We start from the raw sequence: 27385 nt of genomic DNA, 5'->3' as shown, positions 1-27385 counted from the left end.
CATCCCCTAGTTAGCCAGCTACATAGCTGCACTTCAGAGACTAAAGCCCTTCTGAAAATCAGGAGAAAGGAGAAAGCACCACTAACTCACAACCTGTTTGTGCCCCAAGCCCACTACCCAGTAGGAACTGGGACGAGCCTTGAGATGAGCAGATCACCTGAGGTCTACATAACCCACAGTTTCCATCTTTCACAGGCTGTGGCTCATCCACCCCTTGTCCCTAGTTTGGAAACAACAGGAGCTCAAGACTGAAAGCGAAGACAGGAAACAGCTGCGGACACAGGTTGTGATGAAACAGGAGAGAAAAGTAAGGAGTCAGCATTGCCATGAGGGGCTGTTCAGACAAGGCACCTCCCAGCCTCACCTCTTCTCTCGACACAGATGCCCACACTAGCCTGGAGTCACCTCCTACTGCAATTACAGACCCTGGCTCCTCCAGCCCTCCGGCTTCTGGACTCCTAGAGAAGATGGGCTGAGAAGGCCTCCCCAACGCTTGCTCCCATGTCCTAGACATGTGAGACCGTGAGAGGCAGAGGGCAGGCCCAGGCTACCTGGTTTAACAGCTTGGCTCGCATGCCACAATTCAGACCCAATCTACTAAAAAGAAGGTTCTGGGTGGTATGGACTCTCTGCACCTATCTCCCTCCAGTTCACACCTTAGCAATGTTCTATATCTAAACCTAAAACACTGGGTTTCTCCACAGAAGGGCAAGTGCCCAGGTCATCCCATTTCACTGCCAGTCAGCAGATTCCTAAAACCATCGGAGCCTGTGCCCAGGCTGAGTGGGGCCCACTCCCCCAAGGAGGGGACATAGCTTAGAAGCACTTTGTCCTGCCTGTGGATGTAGAGAGCAAGCTCTCTCACCTTGACCTGATACCCCTCCCAGCTATCCCATAGCTTTGGAGGAGAGAGGGGAAACTTGTCCTACGTAACAATCCCTCATACCCACCCATCAACATATAAATATTACCCATATGCACTCTACATATTCTTTGTTAATAACCATGACACTTCATGCACTTTATTCCTTTTTGTCTGCAGTGTACTCTGCTAGTTGAATTTACGCATCTGTTTCTGTTCTTGTCATTGCTGCTTCATACATGCCCTAATACATAGGCTAGGACTTTGAAAGCAACAATTATATTTTTCTTTTCACTATAAAAATAGTACATGCTTATTTTTTTTTAATTTTAGAAAATAAGGAAAAGTAAGACAGAGACCAAAAATCACCCACATTCCCACCACTCACTATTGAAAAACTCCAACTTTTAAAAAAAAATTTCCCCTGCAAAGAATTGTTTTACATGCTGTGTATACAGTTCTTGTATACTGTTTTTCAGCTTACCTAATCACATAAGCATTTTTTCTTAAGCATAAGTTTTAATACCTGCATAATATTTTATTCCAGCTGTTTACCATAGTTTATTTAATCATTGCTCTGTTCATTCTATAAATAGTTATTTTTTTTTGCGTGTTAAAAAGAACCTTTACTACTTTTATTATAGCCTCTTATGTTCTCATGCTTTCTTGCCAGATGCCTTGGGAGCAGGTGCTTTCTGGGCTAGAGCTTTCGGACCCTTTTGAGCTTTTGGAGGTGCTGCCTTCTGGCCTGCAGGTTTCTGGGCAGGAACTTTCTGGGCTGAAGCCTTCTTGCCTGCTGAGGTCACCTTTTTTGCTGGAACCTTTGCAGCAGCAAGTGATTTTTTGGGAGAAGCTTTCAGGAGAGCTGCTTTTTGAAACTTCCTAACTTCAAGCTTGATAACTCGGTTCCTCATTTTCTTTGCCTTCATGACTTTGTAACGATCAAAATCTGTAATGTTGGCTTTCTTTTCTCTGGCTTCAATCTTCTTGGCCCATCTCATGGCTGACCATTTTGTATTGATATCTGCCAGGCTTGTCGAACATACTTCTGGCAGGCACTGTGTGGGAACTTGAGGATGAAGCCAGTGAGCTGCATGCATTTGAAAGGCATGGCATGTCTCCTTACTTGAGTGCAAGGCCCATCAACCAAAGCCCTGTTCTAATCGATAACATCTACGATCGTGACCAGCTTCCCTGCATGAGGCCCAAAGGAGACGTGGGCCACCGGTCACCCTCCACAAAACCACCATGTTGGCGGTGCTCAGCGAGAAGGAAGCTACTATAAACATTTTTATGCATAAGATTTTTTCCTAATTGAGAATTATTTCCTTAGAAATGATTCTCAGAAGTAGGTCAAAGCATTTTAAATGCTTTTGATATCTCTTGCCTAATTGTTTTTCAAAATAGCAATGCAAGTTTACATTTCCACTATGAATTTTTATTTATTGATTTCGGAGAGAGGAAGGGAAAGGGAGAGAGGGACAGAAACATCAGTGATGAGAGAGGGTCATTGATCAGCTGCCTCCTGCACGTCCCCAGTGAGCCCACAACCCAGGCATGTGCCCTGACCAGGAATCAAACCACTATCTCCTGGACCATAGGTCAATGCTCAACCACTGAGCCACGCTGGCCAGGCCCGCTATGTATGTTTATGTCCCTTTTTATCATCTTCTCCCCAGCACTGGATGTATCATTATTAACATCTTAGCTCGTTGTTGTAGTAATGTGCATATCTTTGATTACTATGAGGCTGAATATTTTACTATATGTTTGTTGACTAATTGCTTTTCCTTTTCTATGAATTAATTTATGATCTGTGCCTATTCATCAACTGATCTTAGAATTTTTCTTACTGAATTATAAGAACAAATATATAAATACATATGCCTATATATGTATGTATATATGTATGTGTTAAAGACACTAACCTTTATTAATTGAAAAAATTTACCATTTTTCTATATTTAAAAATTTTGAGTGTATTTTTGACAAACTGTTAATTTTTAAAATTCTGTCAAACCTGTGACTTTTAAAAGAATTTCTTTGACTATTTTTAGTTAAAAAGTCTTTCTACCACCTGGCTCGTGTGGCTCAGTGGTTGAGCATCTACCCAGGAACCAAGAGGTCAAGGTTCAATTCCCAGTAGGGGCACATGCCTGAGTTTCAGGCTCAGTCCCCAGTAGGGGGTATGCAGGAGGCAGCCAATCGATGTTTCTCTCTCATTGATGTTTCTATCTCGCTATCCCTCTCCCTTCCTCTCTCTCTAAAAATCAATAAAAACCTTTTTTTTAAAAGTTCTTCCTCCTTCAAAAAGTTTTATATATTTTTTAAAATGTTGTTCCCTCTCCCACCTTCCACCATGGCTTGGATTTCTTTTTTCTTTTTTTAAAAGGCCATTTAAATGTATTTTGGTATATTGAATAGGTGAGAATCTAATTTTATTTTTTCAAATTGCTAAACAATTTTATCAGCACCATTTATTAAATAAACGTGTCTTTCCTTATTGATTATGCTACTTTCAGTATCATATATTAATTGTAATACATAATTGTGTTTATTTCTGAACTATTGTATTTAATTGTAAATATATTTATTCTACTAGCATAATAATATAACTATAGCTATATGGTATGATTTAAGACCAGAAAGGCTATTCTTCCTTTGTTAGTTTTCTCGTAAAATAAGTTCCTAAGCTACTTTAACCAGTTGTTCTTACATATGATTTTTTAAAATACGTTTTTCTTTTATTGACTTCAGAGAGAGGAAGGGAGAAGGAAAGAGAGATAGAAACATCAATGATGAGAGAGAGTCATTGATTGGCTGCCTCCTGCACTCCCCCTGCTGGGGATCAAGCCAGAAACCCAGGCACGTGACTGACCAGGAATCGAACCTCAATCGCCTGGATCATAGGTCAGTGCTCAACTGCTGAGCCACGCTGGCCAGGCTTACATATGATTTTTTGGAATAACTTCTCAAGAACCTTTCCACTCTGCTCCATTCCACTGACATTTAAACTGAAAATATTTTAAATTTATAACTTAATTTGGAAAGAAAATCTTTACGATATTCCATCTTCCCAATTAAAAAATAGTAACTTTTACTCAAAATTTAAAAATACATATTTGAAAATGTTTTATAGATTTTATCACATGGGCCAACACATATCTCACTGTGACTGTTTCTGGGTATTCTAAAACTTTGGTTGCTGTCCTTAATAGGAAATTTATTTCATGATTACTGATAGAAAGGAGTATTGTTGATTATGATATATTTATCATCTTTTGCCCAGCCATTTTACTGAACTGCTATTTGTGTTTCTATGAACGACTTATTTCACTTAGCATAACACCCTCTAGGCCCATCCATATTGCTGCAAATGGTAAGATTTCATTCTTTTTATGGCTGAGTAATATTCCAGTGTGTGTGTGTATCACCATTTTTATCCACTCATCTATTGATGGGCACTTGGGTGGCTTCCACAGCTTGGATATTGTAAATAATGTTACAATAAACATAAGGGTGCATATATTCTTTTGAATTAGTGTTTGGGGTTTCTTCAGACATTTACCCAGAAGTGGAATCACAGGGTTATAAGGCAGTCCCATTTTTAATTTTTTGAGGAAACTCTGTGTGTTTAATTTCTATATTTGCTTCCAGTTTTTATAGAGAATTTGTTTTCTTAAATTTTAATTTTTACTTATTTTTGAGTGGTCTAAAGTAAAATCTTAAATACTTTTAAGATTAGGAATACTTACGTGAGATCTAGCTTATCTCTAAGAATGTCTGTTGTCCTCACACATCAATGACAGCATGGATAGATATAGTTTTTTTGATTCACAAATTTTGCCCTAAAAATGTATTGGATTTACTCCATTATTTTTTTAGACTTGGTGCTACTGGGGAAAAGTAAAAGACCAACCTGTGTTTTGTTACTGTATAGGCAACATTTTCTTGTGTAGCTCATGTAGAATTTTTTTGAATATTTCTGAAATTCAACTTCACTGGGATAACCCTTCTGGTGGATCTCTTGTCATATATATTTTTTATTTTATTATTTAATTTTTTTCCTGAAAAAGGGTACTCTTTAAAAGACTCAGGTATTTTTTACCTCAGGACAATTTTCTTGTATTATATTAAATTATTGTCTATGCCCCATTTATCTCATTTTCTTCTTTTAGAGCAGCTGTCTTCAATACTTAGGATCTCATCTTTGTCCTTTGATGTGTATTTTCCTTTGTTCTTTTCTTCTACATCTTGGGAAAGCTTCTCAAATGTGTCTTCTGAAACACCGATCTGATTTGCTTTCTTTCTTTTTTTTTTTTTTGGAATGAGAAGTCGGCTATATCCTGCCTCCAGAATGGATTTTATTTCAGTTACTGCATTTAAATTTTTGGTTTCCTTGAAGAATTTCCTAGCCTGTTTTTAAGTTCTTTGGAGATTATTTTCCTTGTCTTATACTGCAGAAATTTATTCCACAGGTCCCACCTTCTCTCCCCTCCCCCATTTCCTCAACTTTGGGTTGAGAGAAAAATATCTAGGCCCAGCATTTGAAAACAGATAAGGTTCAGAGTTTTGCTCTTTAGTTCCCTCACCATGTAACTTAGGTACTAATGAACTCTCACTCTTTAATATTGTGTGATTTGATATGCACAGACCTTATTCCAGTTTTTATTGCTTAACAGGTATTTATCTTGTATAGTTCCTTTGAAATGAAATATAACTTCCTACTTCTCTATTTAAAAGAAGATATTTAAACCTATAGGATTTAACTGCATTTACTTGTCTTTAATGACATTGAGTGGTACATGACAACCCCTCCCCTGACTTTTAACTTACTTTGTATAACCAGGTGTTAAAAGACACCCAAGGAAGTGTCTCTTCCCCTACTAGCTTTATATCTTAAATGTTAAGTACTTGCCATTCTCAGGAGCCTCATTAAAGGCAAATATTATCCAAAGGGGTAAAACAGGTCACTATCATCTTGGTTTGAAAACTTTTGATGACTGCTAATGTTACATTTTCCAGTATTCTGACAAGCATTTTAAATTAGGGTAGCAGAAACATTTTTACTGCTCTGAAACTTCCCTGGGGCCTCAGGCAATCCCTAAAAAGTCTTCAGTATTTCCTATCTAAAGTATCTCGGCTATTTTACAAGCATCAGAGAACAGTTGGAAAGCACTATCACATATGGTTATTGCTGATCAATCCCAGGCTCCTAATTGTAAACTGGTGGCTTTCTATGATTTTTTTCATCAATGTAAATCTTAATTGTTAAGAGGTCATACGATACAATCCAATAGGAAAAGCAAAAGTGGGCTGCTCTAAGGAAGGGAATAGCACAGAGAGTCCAGCCACTTTCCAGTACATTTGGCCCAGAAAGGGGTCTATGGACTGCTTAGAGCTTGGAGTAGCATAATTTCTAAATCACTATCCTAGAAATCAATAAAGGTTATTTGTCCAAGGTTGAAGAAGAGTATGAGAAAGGGCATGGAGATATCTCAGCATAACTAGAATGTTTGAGTTCAGACTTCAGGCAGTTATTTTAAGGATACACTTGATTGTTATTTTCTATACTTAGCGCTCTAACCCAGTCCTACCCTAGGCAACTACTGAGGGAGTTCCATTAGACTGTGTGATCTCTAAGACCTCTGTCTTCCATTATGTTAATTTTTCATATCTTTACAAACATCCTTAGAAAATTTTCTTTATATCAAATATTAAGATATGGCTTCCAATGGTGATCAAGATAGAGTATATCCACTATGGCCTATCTCTCCTGATTACAACTAAACTCGCTGGGCAAAATACACAAAAACAATTACCTGAGGACTGTTAAAAGTAAGTAAAATCAGGTCAATTGTGGACTGGAGGCAAAACTTAAAGAAGCAACACATTTGAGAATGAGTTTTCTATTATTTCCCTTCTTTTCTCCTATGACTTTACCGCAAGAGCAGGCCCAAAGTGCACAACTACTCAGCAGTAGTTATACAGGCAGTTAAAAATCTAAAAGAAACCTCATATTTTGCACAGAAAAACTGAGAAATAGGTACTTCGCAGGGCAGAGAGTATAGTAGGAGGAATCCTGGAGACAAGTGAGCTGGAGAAGATGTCTCAATACTGTGTAAGAAACTAGACAAGTCCCAGTTTACCCTTGAGCTTCATATGCATGGGAGAAACCAAATCAGCATAGCAAAAGTTTTGAGACTTGAACTAAGTATTAAACCACCAACCAAGTCTGAGACCAACCTGTTAGAGATATATCTGTTGAACAGACACAAAGTAGCATCAATAGGGTTTAAAAACTGAACTGAGCCCGGCCAGTGTGGCTCAGCGGTTGAGAGTCAACCTATGATCCAGGAGATCAGGGTTTGATTCCCAGTCAGAGCACATGCCCAGGATGCAGGCTCCATTCCCAGTGGGGGAGTGAGAGAGGCAGCCTATCAGGAGCTCTCTCTCATCATTAATCTTTCTCTCTCTCTCTCCCTCTCCCTTCTTTCTCTGAAATTAATAAAAATATATTTTTTAAAAAAACAACTGAGATTGAAACCACTGCATACGGAAAGTAATTTTTTGTTTTGTTTTAACAATCTGTTTATTATTTATTTATTCCTCCATTGAACCACCCCCCACACTGAGGAGGTTATTTGAAGTGGGGTTATAAGCTGGACCCTGGAGTCCAAAATCTGAAGTGCCTTCCTCACTCATTTTGTGGCTTAGGTTAGGGCATAGTCCAGGCTGAATTAGTGTCTCCTTTTGGATACTGCACAATGGGGACCTAGGCACACTCATAAAGGTGGCCATAGCCAGGAGGGTTGATTGGCAGGCTAGAAGACAAATTCTCCCAATAAAGGCATTTTTATCTCAATAGGGAGCTGGGAGTTGGCTGGAAATGTTATAGGGGTGGGAGGAGTTAATTCAAAGGAGGTTACAGAGAGAAATGAAGGGAATTCGCTATAGCAGGCCATCTTCAGAGTCAGTAGAGGTTGCTGTATGTCTTTACCGCCTCAAGGGGAAAGAGATAAAGGCATCATAGCCAAAGAGGCATATAGCGAATATGCCCAGTGCCCCTTCGGTGATTTGGGGGCGGTTTCTTTTCTCAGCAATGGCAGGAATGGAGGAGATCAGGTAGAGGATCGCTGCTGCCAAGGTTCGGAAGAAATCACACCAGGGCCAGCTGATGAATTGTATCTTGGTATGCAGGCCAAATGAGTAGATGACAAAGAAGAAAACAGCAAGGGACAACTCAGCCCCCGACAAGGAGTGGTATTGTAGTTCTGAATCACGGAAGTAGATCAGAATCACTGAGCAGAATATAATCTCAGCAAGCAGGAGAACTGCCTTTTGGGTGCACATAAATTTGGTGAAGGTGGTGAAGTAGCTGGGGGGTGAGACCTGCTGGGAATCCACTGTGGTGTCGTCATCCATAGTCCCTGGAGGTGCAGAGGATCTGCTCACTTGCTGGCAGGTTTGAAGATGTTGTACACTCCAATGTCTTGCCTGCTGTCTAGAAAGTGATTATAAAAACTTACAGTCTGAAGCTTACTGGGTTGATTACCTGATAAAACAGTAATAATAATAATAATAATAATAATAATAATAACAACATCCCTTAGAAAATTTTAACAGAATTCATGTCTACAAAATTTAATATTCAAAAAGTTTAGAATACAATCCAAAATTACTTAATAAGCAAAGGACAAAGAAAATGTGACCATTATCAGGGGAAAAGATAAGCAAAAGGTGCCAACTCCAAGATGACATAGATGTTGAAATTATAAAACAAAGACTTTAAAGCAGATACTAAAATAAGCTCCATGAGTTAAAGATAAACACACATGAAATAAAATAAATCAAAATAGGGAAGTTCTTAGCAAAGAAATTAAATTTTTAAAAAGAACAAAATTGGCCCTAGCCAGTTTTGCTCAGTGGTTAGAGCGTCCACCTATGAACTGAAGGGCCTCACATTCAATTCTGGTCAAGGGCACGTACCTGGGTTGCAGGATCCATCTCCAGCCAGGTGGGGGTGCATGTAGGAGGAAACTGATGGACGTGTCTCTCTCACATCAATGTTTCTCTCTCTCTCTCTCTCTCTCTCTCTCCCCGCCCCCCACTCTCTGAAAAGCAAGGGAAAAAATATCCTCGTATGAGGGTTTAAAAAAAAAAGAACAAAATTGTATTAAAACATACATTCTATTGCATGAGCTCAATAGCAGAATGAAGATATCAGAGAAGGAAGTCAGTGAACTTGAAGAAAGATTAATATAAATTATCCAATTTGAAGAACAGAGAAAAAAGACTGGAAAAAAACCAGAATAGAACTTAAGGAAATCATGAAAAATCTAACATTTACAACAGTAAAAAAATGGGTGCCAAAAATAATTGCTCATAAGATATTTGGAGAAACAATGGCTGAAAACTTTCCAAATTTTGGTGAAAGACTTAACTTGAAGGTTCAAAAAGTTCAGTGAAAGTAAGGCAGAATAAACTCAAAGAAAACCACACCCAGACACATTATAATCAAACTACTAAAAACTAAATGTAAAGAAAAGATCTTGGGCTGAGTCTAAGTCGGTGGCATAGGAAGACCCTGAATTCACCTCCTACCATGGACACAGAAAATGTACACCTACATATAAAGCAATTCCTTCGAAAGAACAACTGAAAACTGATCAAACAGCTTCTGCACAGCAAATGATAGAGGGACCACATTAAGAAAGGTAGGAGAGATGGAGACAAGGTAACAATGGGAAACAGCCCCACTCTGAGTCCTCCAGTAGGGAGGGAAATCACTGAGGGGCCTATGCACAGATTTACTAGCCTTGGGGCACAGCAAAAAAACACATCAGTTTAAAGGGTACCTAGACTATGCATAAAGAATATCAATTTACTAACCCTACAGTACCTGCCGAATTAGTGGGGAACTGTTGGAATTCTCTCCAGGATCAGAGGTGCTGGCAAACACCATGTTTTACGTACCCCTTCCACCTTAATAAAGTGGGTGGGAGCTCTGTCCAGGCACTTGAGCTGGCTTGCAAGGCTGGCCCAGTGTATCCTAGGCCCCTGGCCCATAACAGCTTCAGTAGTTTCCCCAAAGGTGTCCCCAGCATGGCATATCCCAGGACCCCCAGGCCTGTGGCCACCCTAGCTCCAGCCATCCCACCAGGCTAGCCCTAGTGTGGAGCACCCTGAAACCCCTTGACTATGCCTGCTCCAGCTCTAGCCATCCCACCACAGCAGTCCCAGTGCAAGCACTCTTAGACTCCCTGACTGCCATCTGCTCCAGCTCCAGCTGTCTTGTCAAAGCTGCCTGGCACAAACTGTCTACATAGTGGTCACTCCTATGCAGGTCACTCCTTCAAGACTGGGAGAGGTAGCTGTTTTGCCTCATTCATAAAAACAAACCCATAAAGTCAAACAAAATGAGAAGACAAAGGAATATGTTCCAAACAAAAGGACAAGATAAATGAAAGAATCCCTAAATGAAAAGAATCCCTAAATGAAACAAACATAAGTAATTTACATGATAAAGAGTTCAAAGTAATGGTAATAAACATACCAAATTCAGGGAAAGAATGGAGGAACACAGGGAGAACTTCATCAAAGACATAAAACATAAGAAAGAATGAATCAGAGTTGAAAAATACAATAACTGAAACAAAAAATATGCTGGAGGGAATCAGAGCAGATTAGATAATACAGAAGAACACATCAGTGACTGAGAAGATAGAATAGTGGAAATCACCCAATTAGAACAGCAAAAAGAAGTTTTAAAAAGTGAGGATAGTTTAAGGGACTGTTAGGATAACATCAAGTATACTAATATTTGCATTATAGGAGTCCTAAAGGAAAAGAGAGAGGGAAACGGGCAGTAAACTTATATGAAGAAATATAACAAACAAACCGTCAGGTCCAGGAAGCAGAGGAGTCCCAAACGAGATGAACCCAAAGAGAACCACACCAAGACATAATATAAGTTAAATGGCATACATTAAAGAGAGAATCTTAAAGCAGCAAGAGCAAAACAACTAGTTAAATACAAGAGAAACCCAATAAGTTAATAAGCTGATTTTTCAGCAGAAACTTTGCAGGCTAGAAAGGGGTGGCAGGACATATTTAAAGTGCTGAAAGAGAAAAACTTACAACAAAGAATACTCTATACAGGAAGGTTATCAATTAGTATTGAAGGAGAGATTGAGTTCCACAGATAAATAAAAACTAAAGGAGTTCATCACCAATAAAAAGTCCTTAAAATAAATGTTAAAAGCCCTGGCCAGTGTTGCTCAGTGGTTAGAGCGTCAGCCTGCACACCAAAGGGTTGCAGGTTCGATCTCTGGCCCTGGTCTGGGAGACTGCAGGGACGCAATCAATTGATGTGTCTCTCTCACATCGATGTTTTTCTCTCTGTTTTTCTCCCTCCTCCCTCCCTTCCATTCTCTCTAAAAATCAATGGAAAAAATATCGTTGGGTAAAGATTAACAAAAAAAGCAAAAAACAACCAAAAAGTACACAAAAAGCACGCAAACAAAAAAGAAATGGCAAAAGGTCTTCTGTAAGTGGAAAATAAAGGAATATAACTAGAAATTTTAAAAAATTTATATTTAAAAATCTCATAGGTAAATGGAAATATATAGTAAAGTCAGTGGATCAGTCATTTAAAAAGCTAGTATGAAGGTTAAAAGACAAAAGTAATAAAATCAATTATAACAACAATAAGTAGTTGGGAGATACACAAAATAAAAAGATATAAAACATGACATCAAAAACATAAAACATGAAGGAGAGGAGTAAAAATGTAGTGTTTTTAGAATGTGACCTAACTTAAGTGACAATCAGCTTTAAATAAACTGCTACATATATAGGTTGATATATATGAACCTCATGTAAACACAAACAAAAAACCTACAATAGATACACAAAAATAAAGAGAAAGGAACTCAAACATAACACTAAAGAAAATCATCGATCATAAGGCAAAAGACAAAGAGAAGAACAGAGAAGACATACAAAAACAACCAAAAAACAATGAACAAAATGGCAAAAAGTACATACCTATCAATAATTCATTTAAATGTAAATACACTAAATGTTCCAATCAAAAGACATGGGTGGCTGAATGAATAATAAAACAAAGACCTATTTACATGCCACTTACAAGAGATTCACTTCAGATCTAAATACGCCCAGAGACTAAAAGTGAAGAGTTGGAAAAAGATATTCCATGGAAATAGAAACAAAAAGAAATCTGGATTAGCAATATTCATATAATAAAAAATAGACCTTCAAACAAAGATTGTAACAAAAGACAAAGAAGGGCCTTACATAATGATAAAGTGCTGATCCAAGAAGAGGATACAACATTCATAAATATTAGGGTATCTCAAAAAATGTATACATACATGTTGAATAATTATAAAGGCAGTGTTTATTAAAATACATTTCATTTTCAAAATTGAGCTCTCAGCTGTTAGAGTGTGTATACATTTTGGGGACACTCTGTATTTATACACCTAACATAGGAACACCTAAACATATAAAACGAATATTAACAGACATATAGAGATATGTCTGTTAATATTCGTTTATGGACTTTAATACCCCATTTACATCAATGAATAGATCATTCAGACAGAAGATCAATAGAGAAACATTGGCCTTAAATGACATGTTACTTTAGATGTACTTAATAAATATATACAGAACATTTCATCCAAAAAAATGCAGGATGCATATTTTTTTTAACTGCACATGAAACATTCTTCAAGATAGGTCATGTTAGTCCACAAAACAAGTTTCAATAAATTCAATAAAGTTGAAATCATTTCAAGCATCTTTTCCAACTACAACAGTATGAAACTAGGAATCAACTACAAGAGTAAAAGTGGGGAAAACCACAAGCACATTGAGACTAAATAACATGTTACTGAACAACCAGTGGGTTAATGAATGAATTAAAGAAGAAATTAGCCTGGCTGGTGTGGCTTGGTGGTTAAGTGTCAACTCATAAACCAGGAGATCACAGTTCGATTCCCGGTCAGGGCACATGCCCAGGTGGCAGTCCCTTCCTCTCTCCGAAATAAATAAAAACATATTTTTAAAAAATTATTAAAGAAGAAATTTTTTAAAAAGACCTTGAGACAAATGGAAATGGAAACACAATTCCCCAAAATCTATGGGATGCAGCAATTCTAAGAGGGATGTTCATAGCAATACAGGCTTATCTCAAGAAAAGAACAAACAAAAAATTCCCAAACAATCTAATTATACACCTAAAGGAACTAGAAAAAGAACAAAGCCCAAAGTTCATAGGAGGAAGGAAATAATAAAGATCAAAGAGCCAATAAATGAAATGGACACAATAATAATAAATAATAAAAAGATCAATAAATACAAAAGCTGTTTTTTAAAAAAAATAAACAAAATATAAATTAGATTTTATTTTATTATTTATTTTTAAATATATTTTTATTGATTTCAGAGAGGAAGGGAGAGGGAGAGAGAGATAGAAACATCAATGATGAGAGAGAATCATTGATCGGCTGCCTCCTGCACGCCCCCTGCTGGGGACCCAGCCTGAAACCCAGGCATGTGCCCTGACTGGGCATCCAATCTCTATCTCCTAGATCACAGGTTCATGCTCAACCTCTGAGTCATGCTGGCCAGGCTATAAATTCAATTTTAAAAGATAAACGAAGTAGATATACCTTTAACCAGACTCATCAAGAAAAAAAGAGAAGGGCCCAAAAATGAAACCAGAAGTGAGAGAGGAAAAGCTACAACTGACACAACAGAAATACAAAAAGTTATAAGAGACAACTACAACAATTATACACAAATAAATTAAAAAGCAACCTAGAAGAAACTGACAAATTCCTATAAATACACAATCTTCCAAGACTGAATCATGAAAAAATAAAAAATCTGAATAGATCAATTTTAAGTAATGAAATTGAATCAGTATTTTAAAAACTCCCAAAAAACAAAAGCCCAAGATGAAATGGCTCCATAGGTGAATTCTACCAAACATTTTTAAAAGAGTTAATGCCTATCCTTCTCAAATTATTCCAAAAAACTGAAGAGGAAGAAATGCTTCCAAAGTCATTTTATGAGGCCAGCATTATTCTGATACCAAAACCAGACAAAGACACCACAAAAAATTAAATAAGAAGGAAAGAAAATTACCGGCCAACAACACAATAAAAGGATCATACAACCTGATCAAGTGGAATTTATTTCAAGAATGCAAGAAATGCAAGGATGATTCAACATATGCAAATCAATCAATGTGATACACCACACTAACAAGATGAAGGACAAAAATCATATGATTATCTCAATAAATGCAGTAAAAACATTTAACAAAATTTAGCATCCATGTACGATAAAAACTCTCAACATAATAAAGGTCATATATGACAAACGTGTAGCTAACATCATCCTCAATGGTGAAAAACTGAAAGCTTTTCTTCTAAGATCAAGAATGACACAAGGATGCTCACTCGTGCTACTTTTATTCAACACAGTGTTGGAAATCCAAACCACAGCAATTGCACAAGAAAGACTGCCCCCCAAAATTATCAAAACTTCCCTGGCCTGAAAGAGAGAGGCAAGCAGTGACCTACAAGGGAAACCCCATTAGACTGACATCACATCTCTCAACAGAAACTCTTCAGGCCAGAAGGGAGTGGCATGAAGTTCTCAAAGCAACAAAAACAAGAACATGCAACCTAGATTGTTTTATCCAGCAAGGCTATCATTTAAAATTGGAGGTGAAATAAAGAGCTTCCCAGACCAAAAAAAGGCTAAAGGAGTTCAGTACCACCAAACCAGCATTGCAAGAAATGCTAAAAGGACTGCTCTAAGAAAAAGAAGGAACAGTGAGAGAAAGGTACATTAGCACAAAGAGGGAAAATGGCATTAAATAAGTATATATCAATAGTAACCTTAAATGTAAAAGGAATAAATGATCCAATCAAAAGACATAGAGTAGCTGAATGGATAAGAAAACAGGACCCAAATATATTCTGTTTACAAGAGACCCACCTGAGAGCAAAAGATTTACATGGGCTAAAAGTGAGGGGATGGAAAAAAATATCCCATGCAAATGGAAACAAAAAAAAGCTGGAGTAGCAATACTTATTTCTGACAAAAAAGACTTCAAAACAAAGACCATAACAAGAGACAAAGATGGCCACTACATAATGCTAAAGGGATCAATCCAACAGGAGGAAATAACCGTTATAAACATTTATGCACCCAATATAGGAGCACCTAAGTATATAAAAAATTTATTGGGAGCTTTAAGGGGGAGATTGACAGCAACACAATTATAGTGGGGGACTTTAACACACCACTGTCAGCATTGGACAGGTCATCAAGACAAAAAATCAACAGGGAAACACAGACCTTAAATGACTCACTAGACCTAACAGATTTAATTGACATTTACAGAACATTTCATCCCAAAGCAGCAGAATACACATTCTTCTCAAGTGCACATGGCACATTCTCAAAAATAGACCACATGTTAGGGCACAGGGCAAGCCTCTACAAATTCAGGAAGATTGAAATCATATCAAGCATCTTCTTGGATCACAATGCCATGAAACTAGAAATCAACCACTATAAAAAAACTGAAAAATATTCAAACACATGGAAGCTAAATAGCATGCTATTAAACAATGAATGGGTTACCAGTGAGATCAAGGAAGAAATCAAACATTTCATGGAAAAAAAACAAAAATGAACAGACAACAACTCAATATCTATGGGACACAGTGAAAGCAGTCCTGAGAGGAAAATTCATAGCACTACAGGCCTATCTCAAGAAACAAGAAAAAGCTCTAATGAACCATCTAACACAAGAACTAAAAGAACTAAAACGAGAACAGCAAGAAAAGCTCTGAGGAAGTAGAAGGAAGGAAATCATAAGGATCAGAGCAGGAATTAATGGCATAGAGATTTTAAAAAAATACAAAAAATCAATGAAACCAAGAGCTGGTTCTTTGAAAAGATAAGATTGATGCACCTTTAGCCAGACTCACTAAGAAACAAATAGAGGACCCAAATAAATAAAACCAGAAATGAAAGAGGCGATATAACAACTGACCCAACAGAAATACAAAGGATTGTAAGAAAATATTATGAGCAACTATATGCCAACAAACTGGACAACATGGGTGAAATGGACAAATTCTTAGAAGCATACTACCTTTCAAAGCTGAATCAAGAAGAGGCAGAAAACCTGAATAGGCTGATAACAACTAATGAAATTGAAGCAGTAATCAAAAAACTCCCAGCAAACAAAAGTCCTGGACCAGATGGATTTACAAGTGAGTTTTACCAAACATTCAAAGAAGAATTAACACCTATTCTATTCAAACTATTCCAGAAAATTCAAGAGAAGGGAAAACTCTCAAACTCTTTTTATGAGGCCAGCATCATCTTAAACCCAAAACCAGATAAAGACACTACAAAGAAAGAAAATTACAGGTCAATATCCCTGATGAACATAGATGCTAAAATCCTTAACAAAATACTAGCAAACCAGGTCCAGCAATACATTAAAAGATCATACACCATGACCAAGTGGGATTTATTCTGGGGATGCAAGGCTGGTATAACATCTGCAAATCAATAAATGTAATATAGCACATAAACAAAATGAAGGACAAAAATCATATGATCATATCAATAGATACAGAAAAAGCATTTGACAAAATCCAGCACCCATTTCTGATAAAAGCTCTCAGCAAAGTGGGAATAGAGGGATCATCTCTCAACATAATAAAGGCCAACATCATACTCATTGGTCAAAAACTAAAACCATTTCCCTTAAAAACAGGAACAAGACAGGGATATCCACTTTCACCACTCTTATTCAACATAGTACTGGAAGTCCTTGCCACAGCCATCAGACAGGAAGAAAACATAAAAGGTATCCAAATTGGAAAGGAGGAAGTAAAACTGTCATTATTTGCAGATGACATGATGTTGTACCTAGAAAACCCTAAAGACTCCATCAAAGTACTACTAGATTTGATAAACAAATTTGGCAAGGTAGCTGGATACAAAATCAACATCCGGAAATCAATGGCATCCTTATACACCAACAATGAACTTTCAGAGAGAGAAACTAAAAAAGCAATACCATTTACCATTGCAACTAAAAAAATAAGGTACCTAGGAATAAACTTAACCAAGGATGTAAAAGACCTGTACTTGGAAAACTACAAGACACTGAAAAAAGAAATAGAGGAAGATATAAACAAGCGAAAGAATATACCATGCTCATGGATTGGAAAAATTAATATCATTAAAATGTCCATACTACCCAAAGCAATTTATAAATGCAATGCAATTCCTATTAAAATACCAACAGCATATTTCACAGATCTAGAACAGACATTTTGAAAATTTATATGGAACCAAAAAAGACCCCAAATAGCTGTGTAAAAAAACAACAACACCACAATGAGGTATCGCTTCACACTTGTAAAAATGACTACCATCAACAAATCAACAACCAACATGTGCTGGCGAGGATGTAGAGAAAGGGGACCCCTAGTACACTGCCGGTTGGAATGCAGACTGGTGCAACCACTATGGAAAACAGTATGGAGGTTCCTCAAAAAATTAAAAATGGAGCTGCCTTTTGACCCAGTGATCCCACTTCTAAGAATATACCCTAAGAATCCTGAAACACTAATCAGAAAGAATATATGCACCCCTATGTTCATAGCAGGGCAATTTACAATAGCTAAGATCTGAAAACAGTCTAAGTGCCCATCAGTAGATGAGTGGATAAAAAAGCTGTTGGACATATACACCATGGAATACTATGCAGCTATAAAGAAGAAGGACCTCATACCCTTTGGGACAGTATGGATAGACCTCGAGAATATTATGCTAAGCGAAATAAGCCAGGCAGAGAAAGACAAACATCACATGATCTCACTTATAAGTGGAATCTAAAGAACTTAATAAACTGATGAACAGAAATGATTCAATGTCATGGAAGCATGGATCAGACTGAGGAATCTCAGAGGGACAGAGGAGGGTGGGTGGGTTGGTGGAGGGGAAGAGATTACTTAACATAAAAAACTCCCAAACAACCTAATTAAAAAAAGGACAGATGACTTGAATAGATATTTTTCCTAAGATGATATACAGATGTCCAACAGGCTTCATAAAAAGATCCTCAACATCACTAATCACCAGAAAAATTCTAATCAAGACCATAATGAGATATCACTTCACATGTGTCAGAATGGCTATTATCAAAAAGATAAAAAATAACGTGTTGATGAGGATGTTGATAAAGGGAGCCCTCATGCACTGTTGGTGGAAATGTAAATGATCCAGCCACCACAGAAAACATTATAAAGATTCCTCAAAAAATTAAAAATAGAACTACTATAAAACCCAATAATTCCACTTCTGGGTATTTATCCAAAGAAAACAAAAACACTAATTTGAAAAGATACATGCTTATGTTTATTGCAGCATTATTTACAATAGTCAAGATATGGAAGCAACCTGAGTGTCCATCAATAGATGAATAAAGAAGATGTGATATATATGGTAATTTACTCAGCCATAAAAAAGAACAAAATTTTTCCATTTTCAACAACATGGATGGACCCAGAAGGAATTATGCTGAATGAAACAAGTAAAAAAAAGACAACTGCCACACAGTTTCACTTATATGTGGAATCTAAAAAAACAAAATAAATAAACAAAACAAAACAAAACAGAAGCAGGCTCATATGTACTTGGACAAAATCTGATGAGATTCAATTTCATTACATTTTTAAAGGGCTGTGTTTTTTGTTTTGTTTTTTGTGCCTATATCTGTGTTTCCTTTTATCTTGTTTTATTTTTTCCCTTTTCTTTTTTGTTTGTTTCACTATCATGGTAATGCTGGCCTCACAAATGAGTTGGGAAGGGTTTTCTTCTCCACCATTTTCTGGTAGAATTTGTGTAGAATTGTTATAAAATCTTTAAATGTTGGGTATAACTCACAAGTGAAACTTGGAATTTTCTTTGTTGGAAGCTTTAAGCCGTAAATTCAGTTTCTTTTGTACATATTAAGGTTATCCATTTCTTCTCCAGGGAGCTTTGTTACTTTGTGTCTTTCAAAGGATTGGTCTATTTCTTCTAAGTTATTGTCTTTCTGGGAATTAATTTTTTCATTATACAGTGTGATGCAAAAATAGGTTTACAATTGTCCGTATGGAAAATAATACAATAATTAATTAATAATACAGGAATAAACTGTGTTCTGGGAACTCACATTGTAAACAAACTTTCGACCCGGCCTGTATTTCCCTATTGTCCGTGTAATGTTTGTAGTGTTTCTAGCAATGGCCCCTCTTTCATTCCTAATGTTGGTAGGTTGTATCTTTTTTCCTTTTTCTTGGTCAGTTTGGCTAGAGGTTTATAAATTTTGCTGATCTTTTCAAGGAATCAGATTTTGGTTTAATTGTTTTTTCCTATTATTTTTCTGTTTTCAAATTTATTGATTTCCATTCTTTATTATTTTCTTCTACTTGCTTTGCATTTAATTTGTTCCTCCTTTTCTAGATTCTTAAACCGAAAACTTAAGCTATTGATTTTAGACCTTTGTTCTTTTCTAATATAAAACATTCAGTTCTATAAATTTTCTTTTAAGCACTGGCTACATTCCACAAATTTTTATATGCTGTATTTTCATTCAGTTCAACATATTTTCTAATTTCCCTTGAGGTTTTTTCTTTGACACATGTTTTATTTAGAAATGTGCTGTTTAATTTCCAAATACTTGAGATTCCCCTGATATCTTTGTTTTGTTTTGTTGTTTAAATCTAATCTGGTCAGATAATATACCGTGTACATGTTTTTTTCCGCAATTAATTTTTTATTGTGGTAAAATATACATAACACAAAAAAAATTTAGATTTGTTTTATGGTCCAGAATATGGTCTATCTTGGTAAATGTTTCATGGGCATTTGAAAAATTTGTGTATTCTGCTGATGGTAGAATATTTTATAAATGTAAATATGGTTAAGTTGGTTGATAGTATTATTCTTTTATAACCTGTGGATTTTTAAAATTAAGTTGTTCTATTAATTTCTGAGAAAGAAATGTTGATGTCTCCACGTATAAATTTGGATTATCTCTTTAGTTCTATTGTTAGGTACAATACATTTAGGATTGTTACATCTTTTTGATGAATTACCCATTTATAATTATGTAAAGTCTCTCTTTATCCATGCTAATACTTCTTTTTCCTTATTTTCAATATAAGCCCTTCAGATTTATGAACTGGAAGTACTCCATCTCACACTCCCGAGTCACATATCTTAATCTAATTTTGTCAGATAACTACAGTAGTTTACATGTTTCTAAAAACAGAACTATTTGGCTTACAGAACAAGTCGAGAGCTGTGTAGTGACTAAAACAAGGCAATCTCACATTAGCAAAAAAGAAAAATTTTAGAAAACCTTTTATGGTGTTTAGTTGAAATAGTTGATTGAATGAAATGTGAAATCCGGTATGAGCTCTCTACCGTATTTTTTCTTACATTTTAGGACCTCTAGCCTATTTCCTCATCCTGTATTCCCTGGAAACTATTGTTCTAGTAAATATCAGCGAGACTGAGCATCAGAGTGACCCCTAATGCTGGAGTACACAAACTCCCACTCCCTAAATGCCAACCTAAATTCCTGAGGGAGCCAGGATGGACTTTATATCTATTTCTGGATCTCAGACTTGGAGAGTTTTGTTAGGTTGTTTTTAGTCCTAACAAGGCAGCATTAGCCACCACAGCTTGCTGTGTCAATGGTGGAGGAAACAGTATACCCTTGCCACCTATTCTTGACTTCTTTCCCTGGCATGGGACTTAAAAACACAACAACTACAAACCAGAAAACAGCTCTTACTGCCTAAAGGAAGGGAAATCTATCTTTGATGTGATTTGGCAGAAAAATTAAATCATGAAAATGGGGAATATCCTTAGTCTCAAATTTCTAATCTGGAATATGAGGATTATGATAATTGTTGCTTCAGATATTTTGTTGTGAGAAACAAAAGATAAATGACCAAAAAAAATTTAATAAGCTGTAAAACTCTCAATGTTAGGTATTAAGATTGCCTTTTATATGAACCAATAAGATTTATCTTTTTAATGATTTAGTTTTAATTAGAAAAGTTGATACTTTCGCCCAGCCGGGCATGGCTCAGCAGTTGAGCATCAACCTGTGATCCAGGAGATGGCAGTTCGATTCTCAGTCAGGGCACATGCTCTGGTTGCAGGCTCCATCCACCGTCAGGAGAGTGCAGGAGGCAGCCAATCAATGACTCTCTCATCAATGATGTTTCTCTCTCTCTCTCTTCCTCTCCCTTCCTCTCTTTGAAGTCAATAAAGATATATTTAAAAAAAAAAATTAGTGTTGTTTTAAACTGCTGAATTTGTGGCATTTGTTATACAGCAACAGAAAACTAATATACAATTCTTGCTTTTGAGCTTTGTTAGTTGGGACTAGAGTAGCTTTGAGTCTAGGGCTAATTTCGTCCCACTATTGGGGCAAAACCTTTCTTTCCAATACTCTGAATTAAGAGGTTTTCCACTCTGGCTATGGGAACAGGAACCATTTCCACCAATGGATTAACTCCAAGGATTATTCCTTTTAATCCTTTGGATTATTCTTTCCTCAGCCTCAGGTAGTTTCTTCACAGGCATATGTTAATCAGGGTTCAGCTGAAGGCTTCAGGGGGGATCTCCCCAGGTCTCTGTAGTTCTTTCTCTTTGCAGCTCCAGTACTTCTCCTTGTGTACAATAGGCACCCTTGCCTCCTGAGACTCCCAGCTTCACCTCCTCAAGTGAGGGAGACCAGTAGACCTTTCCTGTGTTCCTTCTCCCTGAGCCATGGCCTGGAAACTCTAGGTAAGCTGGAACAACCACAGAGCTCATCTTACTTTCCCCCCAGCTTGCATCCATCACTGACCTTTGTTACTTGTGTATAATATCTTGAAACCATCATTTCATATATTTTGCCTGGTTTTTCAGTTGGTTCAGGCGAGAGGATAAATCTGGTTCCTGTCATTCAGTTTGGCTGGAAGAACTCCAGGGCCACGCTGTGTACTTTTAAATTTTCTTGTTTTCTCTCATCACGTTCTCTCTTCTAGATTATCCACTTGGTGAACTCCTTATGTCCCAAGGACAGGTCAAATGTCTCTTGTATATGGCCTAATCCGAACCTCCAGGAAGAAATAACCATTCCTTCCTTTGTACTCTCAAGGGCCTCATTGCATCATATTTCTGCTGTAAGATGCATCACATTATATCTTAATTGCTTGATTAGGTGACGGGCTTTCCTTTTGGGATGTGAAAGGAAATGGTTTCATTCAATGGTCATTGCATAAATCCCAACAAATCAGACCCATGCTAGGATTGGGGCTACAGTGATGAAGAGAAATGCTTTGTGCTATTAAGGAATTTAGGTCAACAGCAATCATAACACCATTAAGAGAGCAGTATATACAAGAAGCTGTGCACTGTGTATAGGAAGAAAACATTACAAAACAGGAGTCTGCTCAAGCATTACAGGAGCATATTCCTCTATCTGAACCTGAGGGCTAAGTAGGAAGCTATAGGTAAAAGTAATAGTTAAAAGAAATTCTACACTGATTAACAAATTGGTCAAAATCCAGAGAGATATAAAGAATGTAGTGTGTTTGGTTAAGGGTGAATAGTTTTAGAGTGGGTATTTCAATGCTGTTTTCTTTATTTCTTTAGATTTATAAATGTTCAGAAAAAGTAAACCAAAGCTACTTTATTCCTCAATATTTGTTGAGTGCCTGCCTAGTCTATCCCATGCTTTGCTAGATTCTAGGGATGTAATGATAAGCAAAAAAAAGTCCAATCTCTGCTCCTATGTAGCTAATGGCCAATATCAATTGCTATATTGCCTAATACAGAAAGTAAATGTTGAATAAAGTCGCATTCGATGACCTTATCAATGCGTGCCAACTAGTTCTTATGACACATACACATTAAGCAGAAATTCCAAGTTGAATTTTTTTCAGCACACTATTAGTCCACTTCTCACCACTAGTGGCCTAGGCATTCGCCCTGCACTCAGGGACTATGAACTAATGCTAATATTAGCTTCGCCAGCACACAAGAATGAAGGACAGAGGAAGGATGAAAAGAGGAAGGAAGGCAAGTCTGCTGGCCCCAAAGGCAATGAAAAACTTTTTTTTCTACCTCCTGTTTTTTGTATTACCCATGCTACTCTTTTCATTAGCCTATTATATTTAGCTTTGTTCAATACTGGCCTAGAGTGATATTGAACAGACTATGCTTCACATCACTGACTGTCTCTTCTAGCTATAGGGACCTGCACTCATGGAAAATGAGTTTCTCATAGGAAGTTATTTGCAATTTTGATAAGCAACATGGCTTAGTCAACCTAACACAAACATAAGGGGCTCGGGGTGGTGTTAGGGATGGGGGAATCTGTTGGACCCTGTTACTAAAGAACTGCTGTTTTCTAAGCATTACATGTGTGTTTCAAATAGATCTCAAGAGGAGCTTATATGTCATTTTTAAAGGGAGAAAAAGGAGGAAGGGAGAAGAGTTTACTAACTTCCTGCCCTGATCTCATTGAGATGCCTTTTTTCTTTTTTTTTCTTTCTTTTTTTGGTCTAATGTATTCTTCCTCAAAAGGGCAGAATCCAGGCCTGATGCAGTGAGAGAGAAGGGGTTAGTCTGTTCTATAAACTGTTAGAGAGATTTAAAAAATAGGCAATCTAATTGACTCATACATGGCTCACAGCCATTTAAATGCTTGCAAAATTGCTTCTTGCGCAGTAGTAGTGACCACAGAGAAGCAGAAGTAAAATGGAAGCAAGAAGAGAACTCTTAGAAAATGTTTTACAGGACTTTAAAACTTCTGTTAAATGTCATGCTTAACCTTGTATAGAACTGTCCTTTGGAAAATTCAATGCATTTCAGTGAGCTTACTGCAAGTCAAAATTCACATACTTTGCCAATGAAATAATACCTCTTTGGTTTCTACAAATACATTGTCTTTCAGAAACAAGTGCTGAAGAGAAACAATTCTTTTTTTTTTCTTTCAAGAACTGTGGCTACATCGTTACTAGGAGATTTGTAATCTGCTTTAAACATGTTACTAAAATAGAAGTTGACATAACTACTGTTTGCTGTTTATATTTAATTAAAGGCATTGATTAAAATAAAATATATTTATTTGATTAAGCTATCAGCAACATGCACATGATTTACTTTTTATATATTCCCTTTTTTTAAAGTATGTTTTTATTGATTTTTAGAGCGAGAAGAAGGGAGAGGGATAGAGCGAAACATCGATGAGAAAGAAACACCATTGATCAGCTAGCTGCCTTCTGCATGCCCCCTACTGGGGATCGAGCCCACAACCCGGGCACGTGCCCTGACCAGGCATCAAACTGGTGACCTCTTGGTTCATGGGTCACTGTTCAACCACTGAGCCACAACAGCTGGGCTTTATATATTCACTTTTAACAAAAATTTTCTTTTGCTCTCTTCTTTAAGACTCTGCCCTTACGTTGTTTGGCTTTATCTATGATTATTTCCTAGTTTCTCCCTATGCTCTGCTGAAACTTGCCTCATGCCATCACTTGGCATCATTTGTTTTTTCATACTCTAAAAAAATTCTCTCATCTGTTTGTGTTTTCTCTTACTAATTGATTAAATGTAGTCAGCTGAAATATAATACAATTGATTTATAGTTTTTATCTCTAAATTGGTTGCTGGGTCACCAACTTGGAGGTAAGAAATGATTTCCTTCTGTGTAAGGCTTCATTCTAAAAACCTAAGTTGTCATAATGACAACAACAGTTACTCATCATGTTCTTTGTTATAAACAATTATCTCCCCAGTTACCAGACATATTTTCAGGCATCCACTTGAATTTTTAAACTAATTTTATAATTTGTCTTCTTCTTCTTGTTGTTAGTTCTTTAGAATACTAATTTACTAGAATTTTATGGTATCACTTTGAGTCAAAATGAAAGAATGAATTTCCTTTAGAAACTTAAGAGCTGAGATTCTTTATTAAAGTGGTTTTTTTTTTACTTCTGATGATTTAGTTATAAAAAAACTTTTAAACATTTTGTGTATGTGTGAATACGACTTACTAGACTAAGATACCAACTAATAAAAAAGGTTAAACCATTCTAAAGGAAAAAAAGTCTTATTTAAGTATTTGATTTCTTTTTAAACAATCATTAAAATTATATATATTTTTGAAATTTTTTTTTCCAGATCAAAAATCTCAACCACTCTCCTAGAATTGAGGGATTACAGTTAAAATATGTGGGAAAAGAAAGCTACAACCTTCAAATCACTACCAGGGTACGTCCTGACCTCTTTTTCTTCATCTTTATGGCTTAAAACATAGAGGCAGAGGTCAAATGAAGTTTGGGGAAAATACTGCACTTCTTAACTCAAAGAAAGCAGGGGGAACAGAGCCATAAGTCATGGCTTTAGCCACTGACACCACATTTTTAATCCTTCCTTTAGGAGAGCCAACAAGTAAAAAAAGAAACATGTCTAGGGCATCTAGACAAGAGTAAATATAAATAAATTTAACTTGTACATTGCTGTTCTTTTAGCTTCCAAACTCTAGCTGCTTGGCAGAATAATTCATTTTCTCCTTCACATCCAGGTTTATATATATGGGCCTAGCTTTACTCAGGAACAGAAAGGCTGTCACTTCAGTTCTGTGGGTAAACCCTTTACCTGTGTTGACAGAACGCCACAGGGCAGGCCAGGCAAACGAATGTGCTTGTTGCTAGGACACCAGGCTGTTTCCAGGGCAGCAGGTCATTGCTATTTGCTATTCTCCTGACTACTACCACTACACCTGTTCCTTAAGAAATACGTTTGTTTTCCCTCCTTACAAAGCAAACACTTAATGGGAAATAACATAACTGCTTGGCTGCAACTTTTCCGTAGCTTTCCAGGAGGAATATAATACACCAAATACAATTTGACTTATGGAAGGAGAATTCACATATCCATACAATACCTAAGTCTTCACGTGTAATAACATGTTTATATGATTGTTTGAGACGTTGTTATATTTATAGCCCACCACGTGCCACAGAAGATGTGTTGCAATAATGCATATTCTGAGGCCACCCCAAGATTTGCCCTACATGTGCTCATGAGGTGACTATCTTTTTATTTACGAGCTTATCAAAGACTACACATGATGGCTTCCTATGGAACTCCTTTCCCTCCCTCCTATTAGCATCTAGTTGTCACCAAAATTGCCATCACTGCTGTCTATGACCACTATCCAGGGCTGGGAACTGGGTGCTGAGGCACAAAATTTAAGGAAACCCACATTTTCAGGGTCATACAAGAGCCCTGCTGCCAACATTTACCCAAAGGTGGCAAATACTTGAGTTAAGGATGCCAAGATCAAGAGCAAGTCTCCTGTTACTGATGAAATCACTAATTCCAAGAGTCCTTAATCTCTCAACTCAGTTTTAACTCTCTCCTTCACTGTCTCCCCAGTACCCTAAGGCTAAAGCATAAGTCTATGGGAACTGGTCTGGAGAACAATTTAATTGGCAGACACTGCCTTATTCAGAACCATCCCTCTCCCCCAACACTGACAGTCCAAGCAGGATCCTTGGTCCTCAATGTAAACAAACTTCCATGGCCCAGACACTGTTTCTTGAAATATACTCACATATTCATTCACCTTGGATTCTAGGTAAGATTCAGGTTCAAGATGAAACTTCAACAGCACATAATTTTCACTTTTTAAAAGCTGCTTCACTTGATACAGTATCTACCTAATGTGGCATTAAAAGCTATTTATTATTAGTATATTAATTAGATAACTAAGAGTTTGACCCAGTTGACAAGACTATATAACCAAACAGAAGAGCTTGCAAAGGTATGATTCACTGTAGCTACAAAACTACTTCAGAGAGAAATGATTCTCTTCCTTCTAGAAGGCCTCTGCAGTGCTGGAAAACAGAGCTCAAGGAGCTTCCCTTCTCCTTGCCCAAACAGTTCATCTTTCAAATGTTTTATTCTGGACATTCTCTTAGCTTTTCTTACTCTGTTCTAATGGGGAGCAAGTCTCGCCTAGGGGCATCTGGACTCCCTTCCCAATACAAATAGAGGACCCTGCGGCATGTTAAGGAGGAACAGAAAAGGGAGTGAACATCTCCTTACTATAAGGGTTGGCTCAACTGAGTAGTTAATGCTGTTCCATCTGACTTTGACTTGACCCAAGATTTGTACTTACTACATTTACATGACTACCCAAACCCCTGACATTCAAATTTAGTTTCTCATTTCTTGCCGATACTATACTGCCTCCAATTTGTTTCATTTTGAAGTAACTAACATTATGATCAGATCATCTTCCCTTTTCAAAAACATGAGATGATTCCCTAGTGGTCAGCAAACTATTGCCAGTGGAGTAAATCCAGCTTCCTGTTTTTGTACAGCTTG

General features: G+C 36.9%; 1 protein-coding gene and 1 pseudogene across 7 annotated transcripts in view; both read right to left on the bottom strand.

Moving 5' to 3' along the window:
- Window positions 1–1515: 1515 nt before the first annotated feature.
- LOC308562851 (large ribosomal subunit protein eL14 pseudogene) lies at window positions 1516–2090 on the bottom strand (annotated as a pseudogene). Its single transcript has one exon. The product of its transcript is annotated as a large ribosomal subunit protein eL14 pseudogene (transcript).
- A 3096-nt stretch (window positions 2091–5186) lies between these two features.
- LOC308563227 (proteolipid protein 2-like) overlaps window positions 5187–27385 on the bottom strand; it is a 75795-nt gene continuing 53596 nt past the window's right edge. For 3 of the 6 annotated variants that reach the window (XM_081150072.1, XM_081150073.1, XM_081150074.1), the window contains exons 5-6: window positions 8852–8976; window positions 7445–8366 (exon numbers count right to left, since the gene is read on the bottom strand). In XM_081150072.1, the coding sequence (XP_081006198.1) occupies window positions 8314–8366; window positions 8852–8976 (178 nt within the window). In that variant the 3' untranslated portion in view covers window positions 7445–8313. Of the gene's footprint in view, window positions 8367–8851; window positions 8977–27385 lie in introns of all 6 variants that reach the window. The other 3 variants (XM_081150069.1, XM_081150070.1, XM_081150071.1) reach the window with 2 other exon arrangements.

Source organism: Miniopterus schreibersii (genome assembly GCF_964146895.1).
Source record: "Miniopterus schreibersii genome assembly, chromosome: 10".
In the NCBI taxonomy this organism is placed as follows: Eukaryota; Metazoa; Chordata; class Mammalia; order Chiroptera; family Miniopteridae; genus Miniopterus; species Miniopterus schreibersii.
Note: the sequence above shows the minus strand (reverse complement) of the source record. Positions and strands in the feature narration are given on the sequence as shown.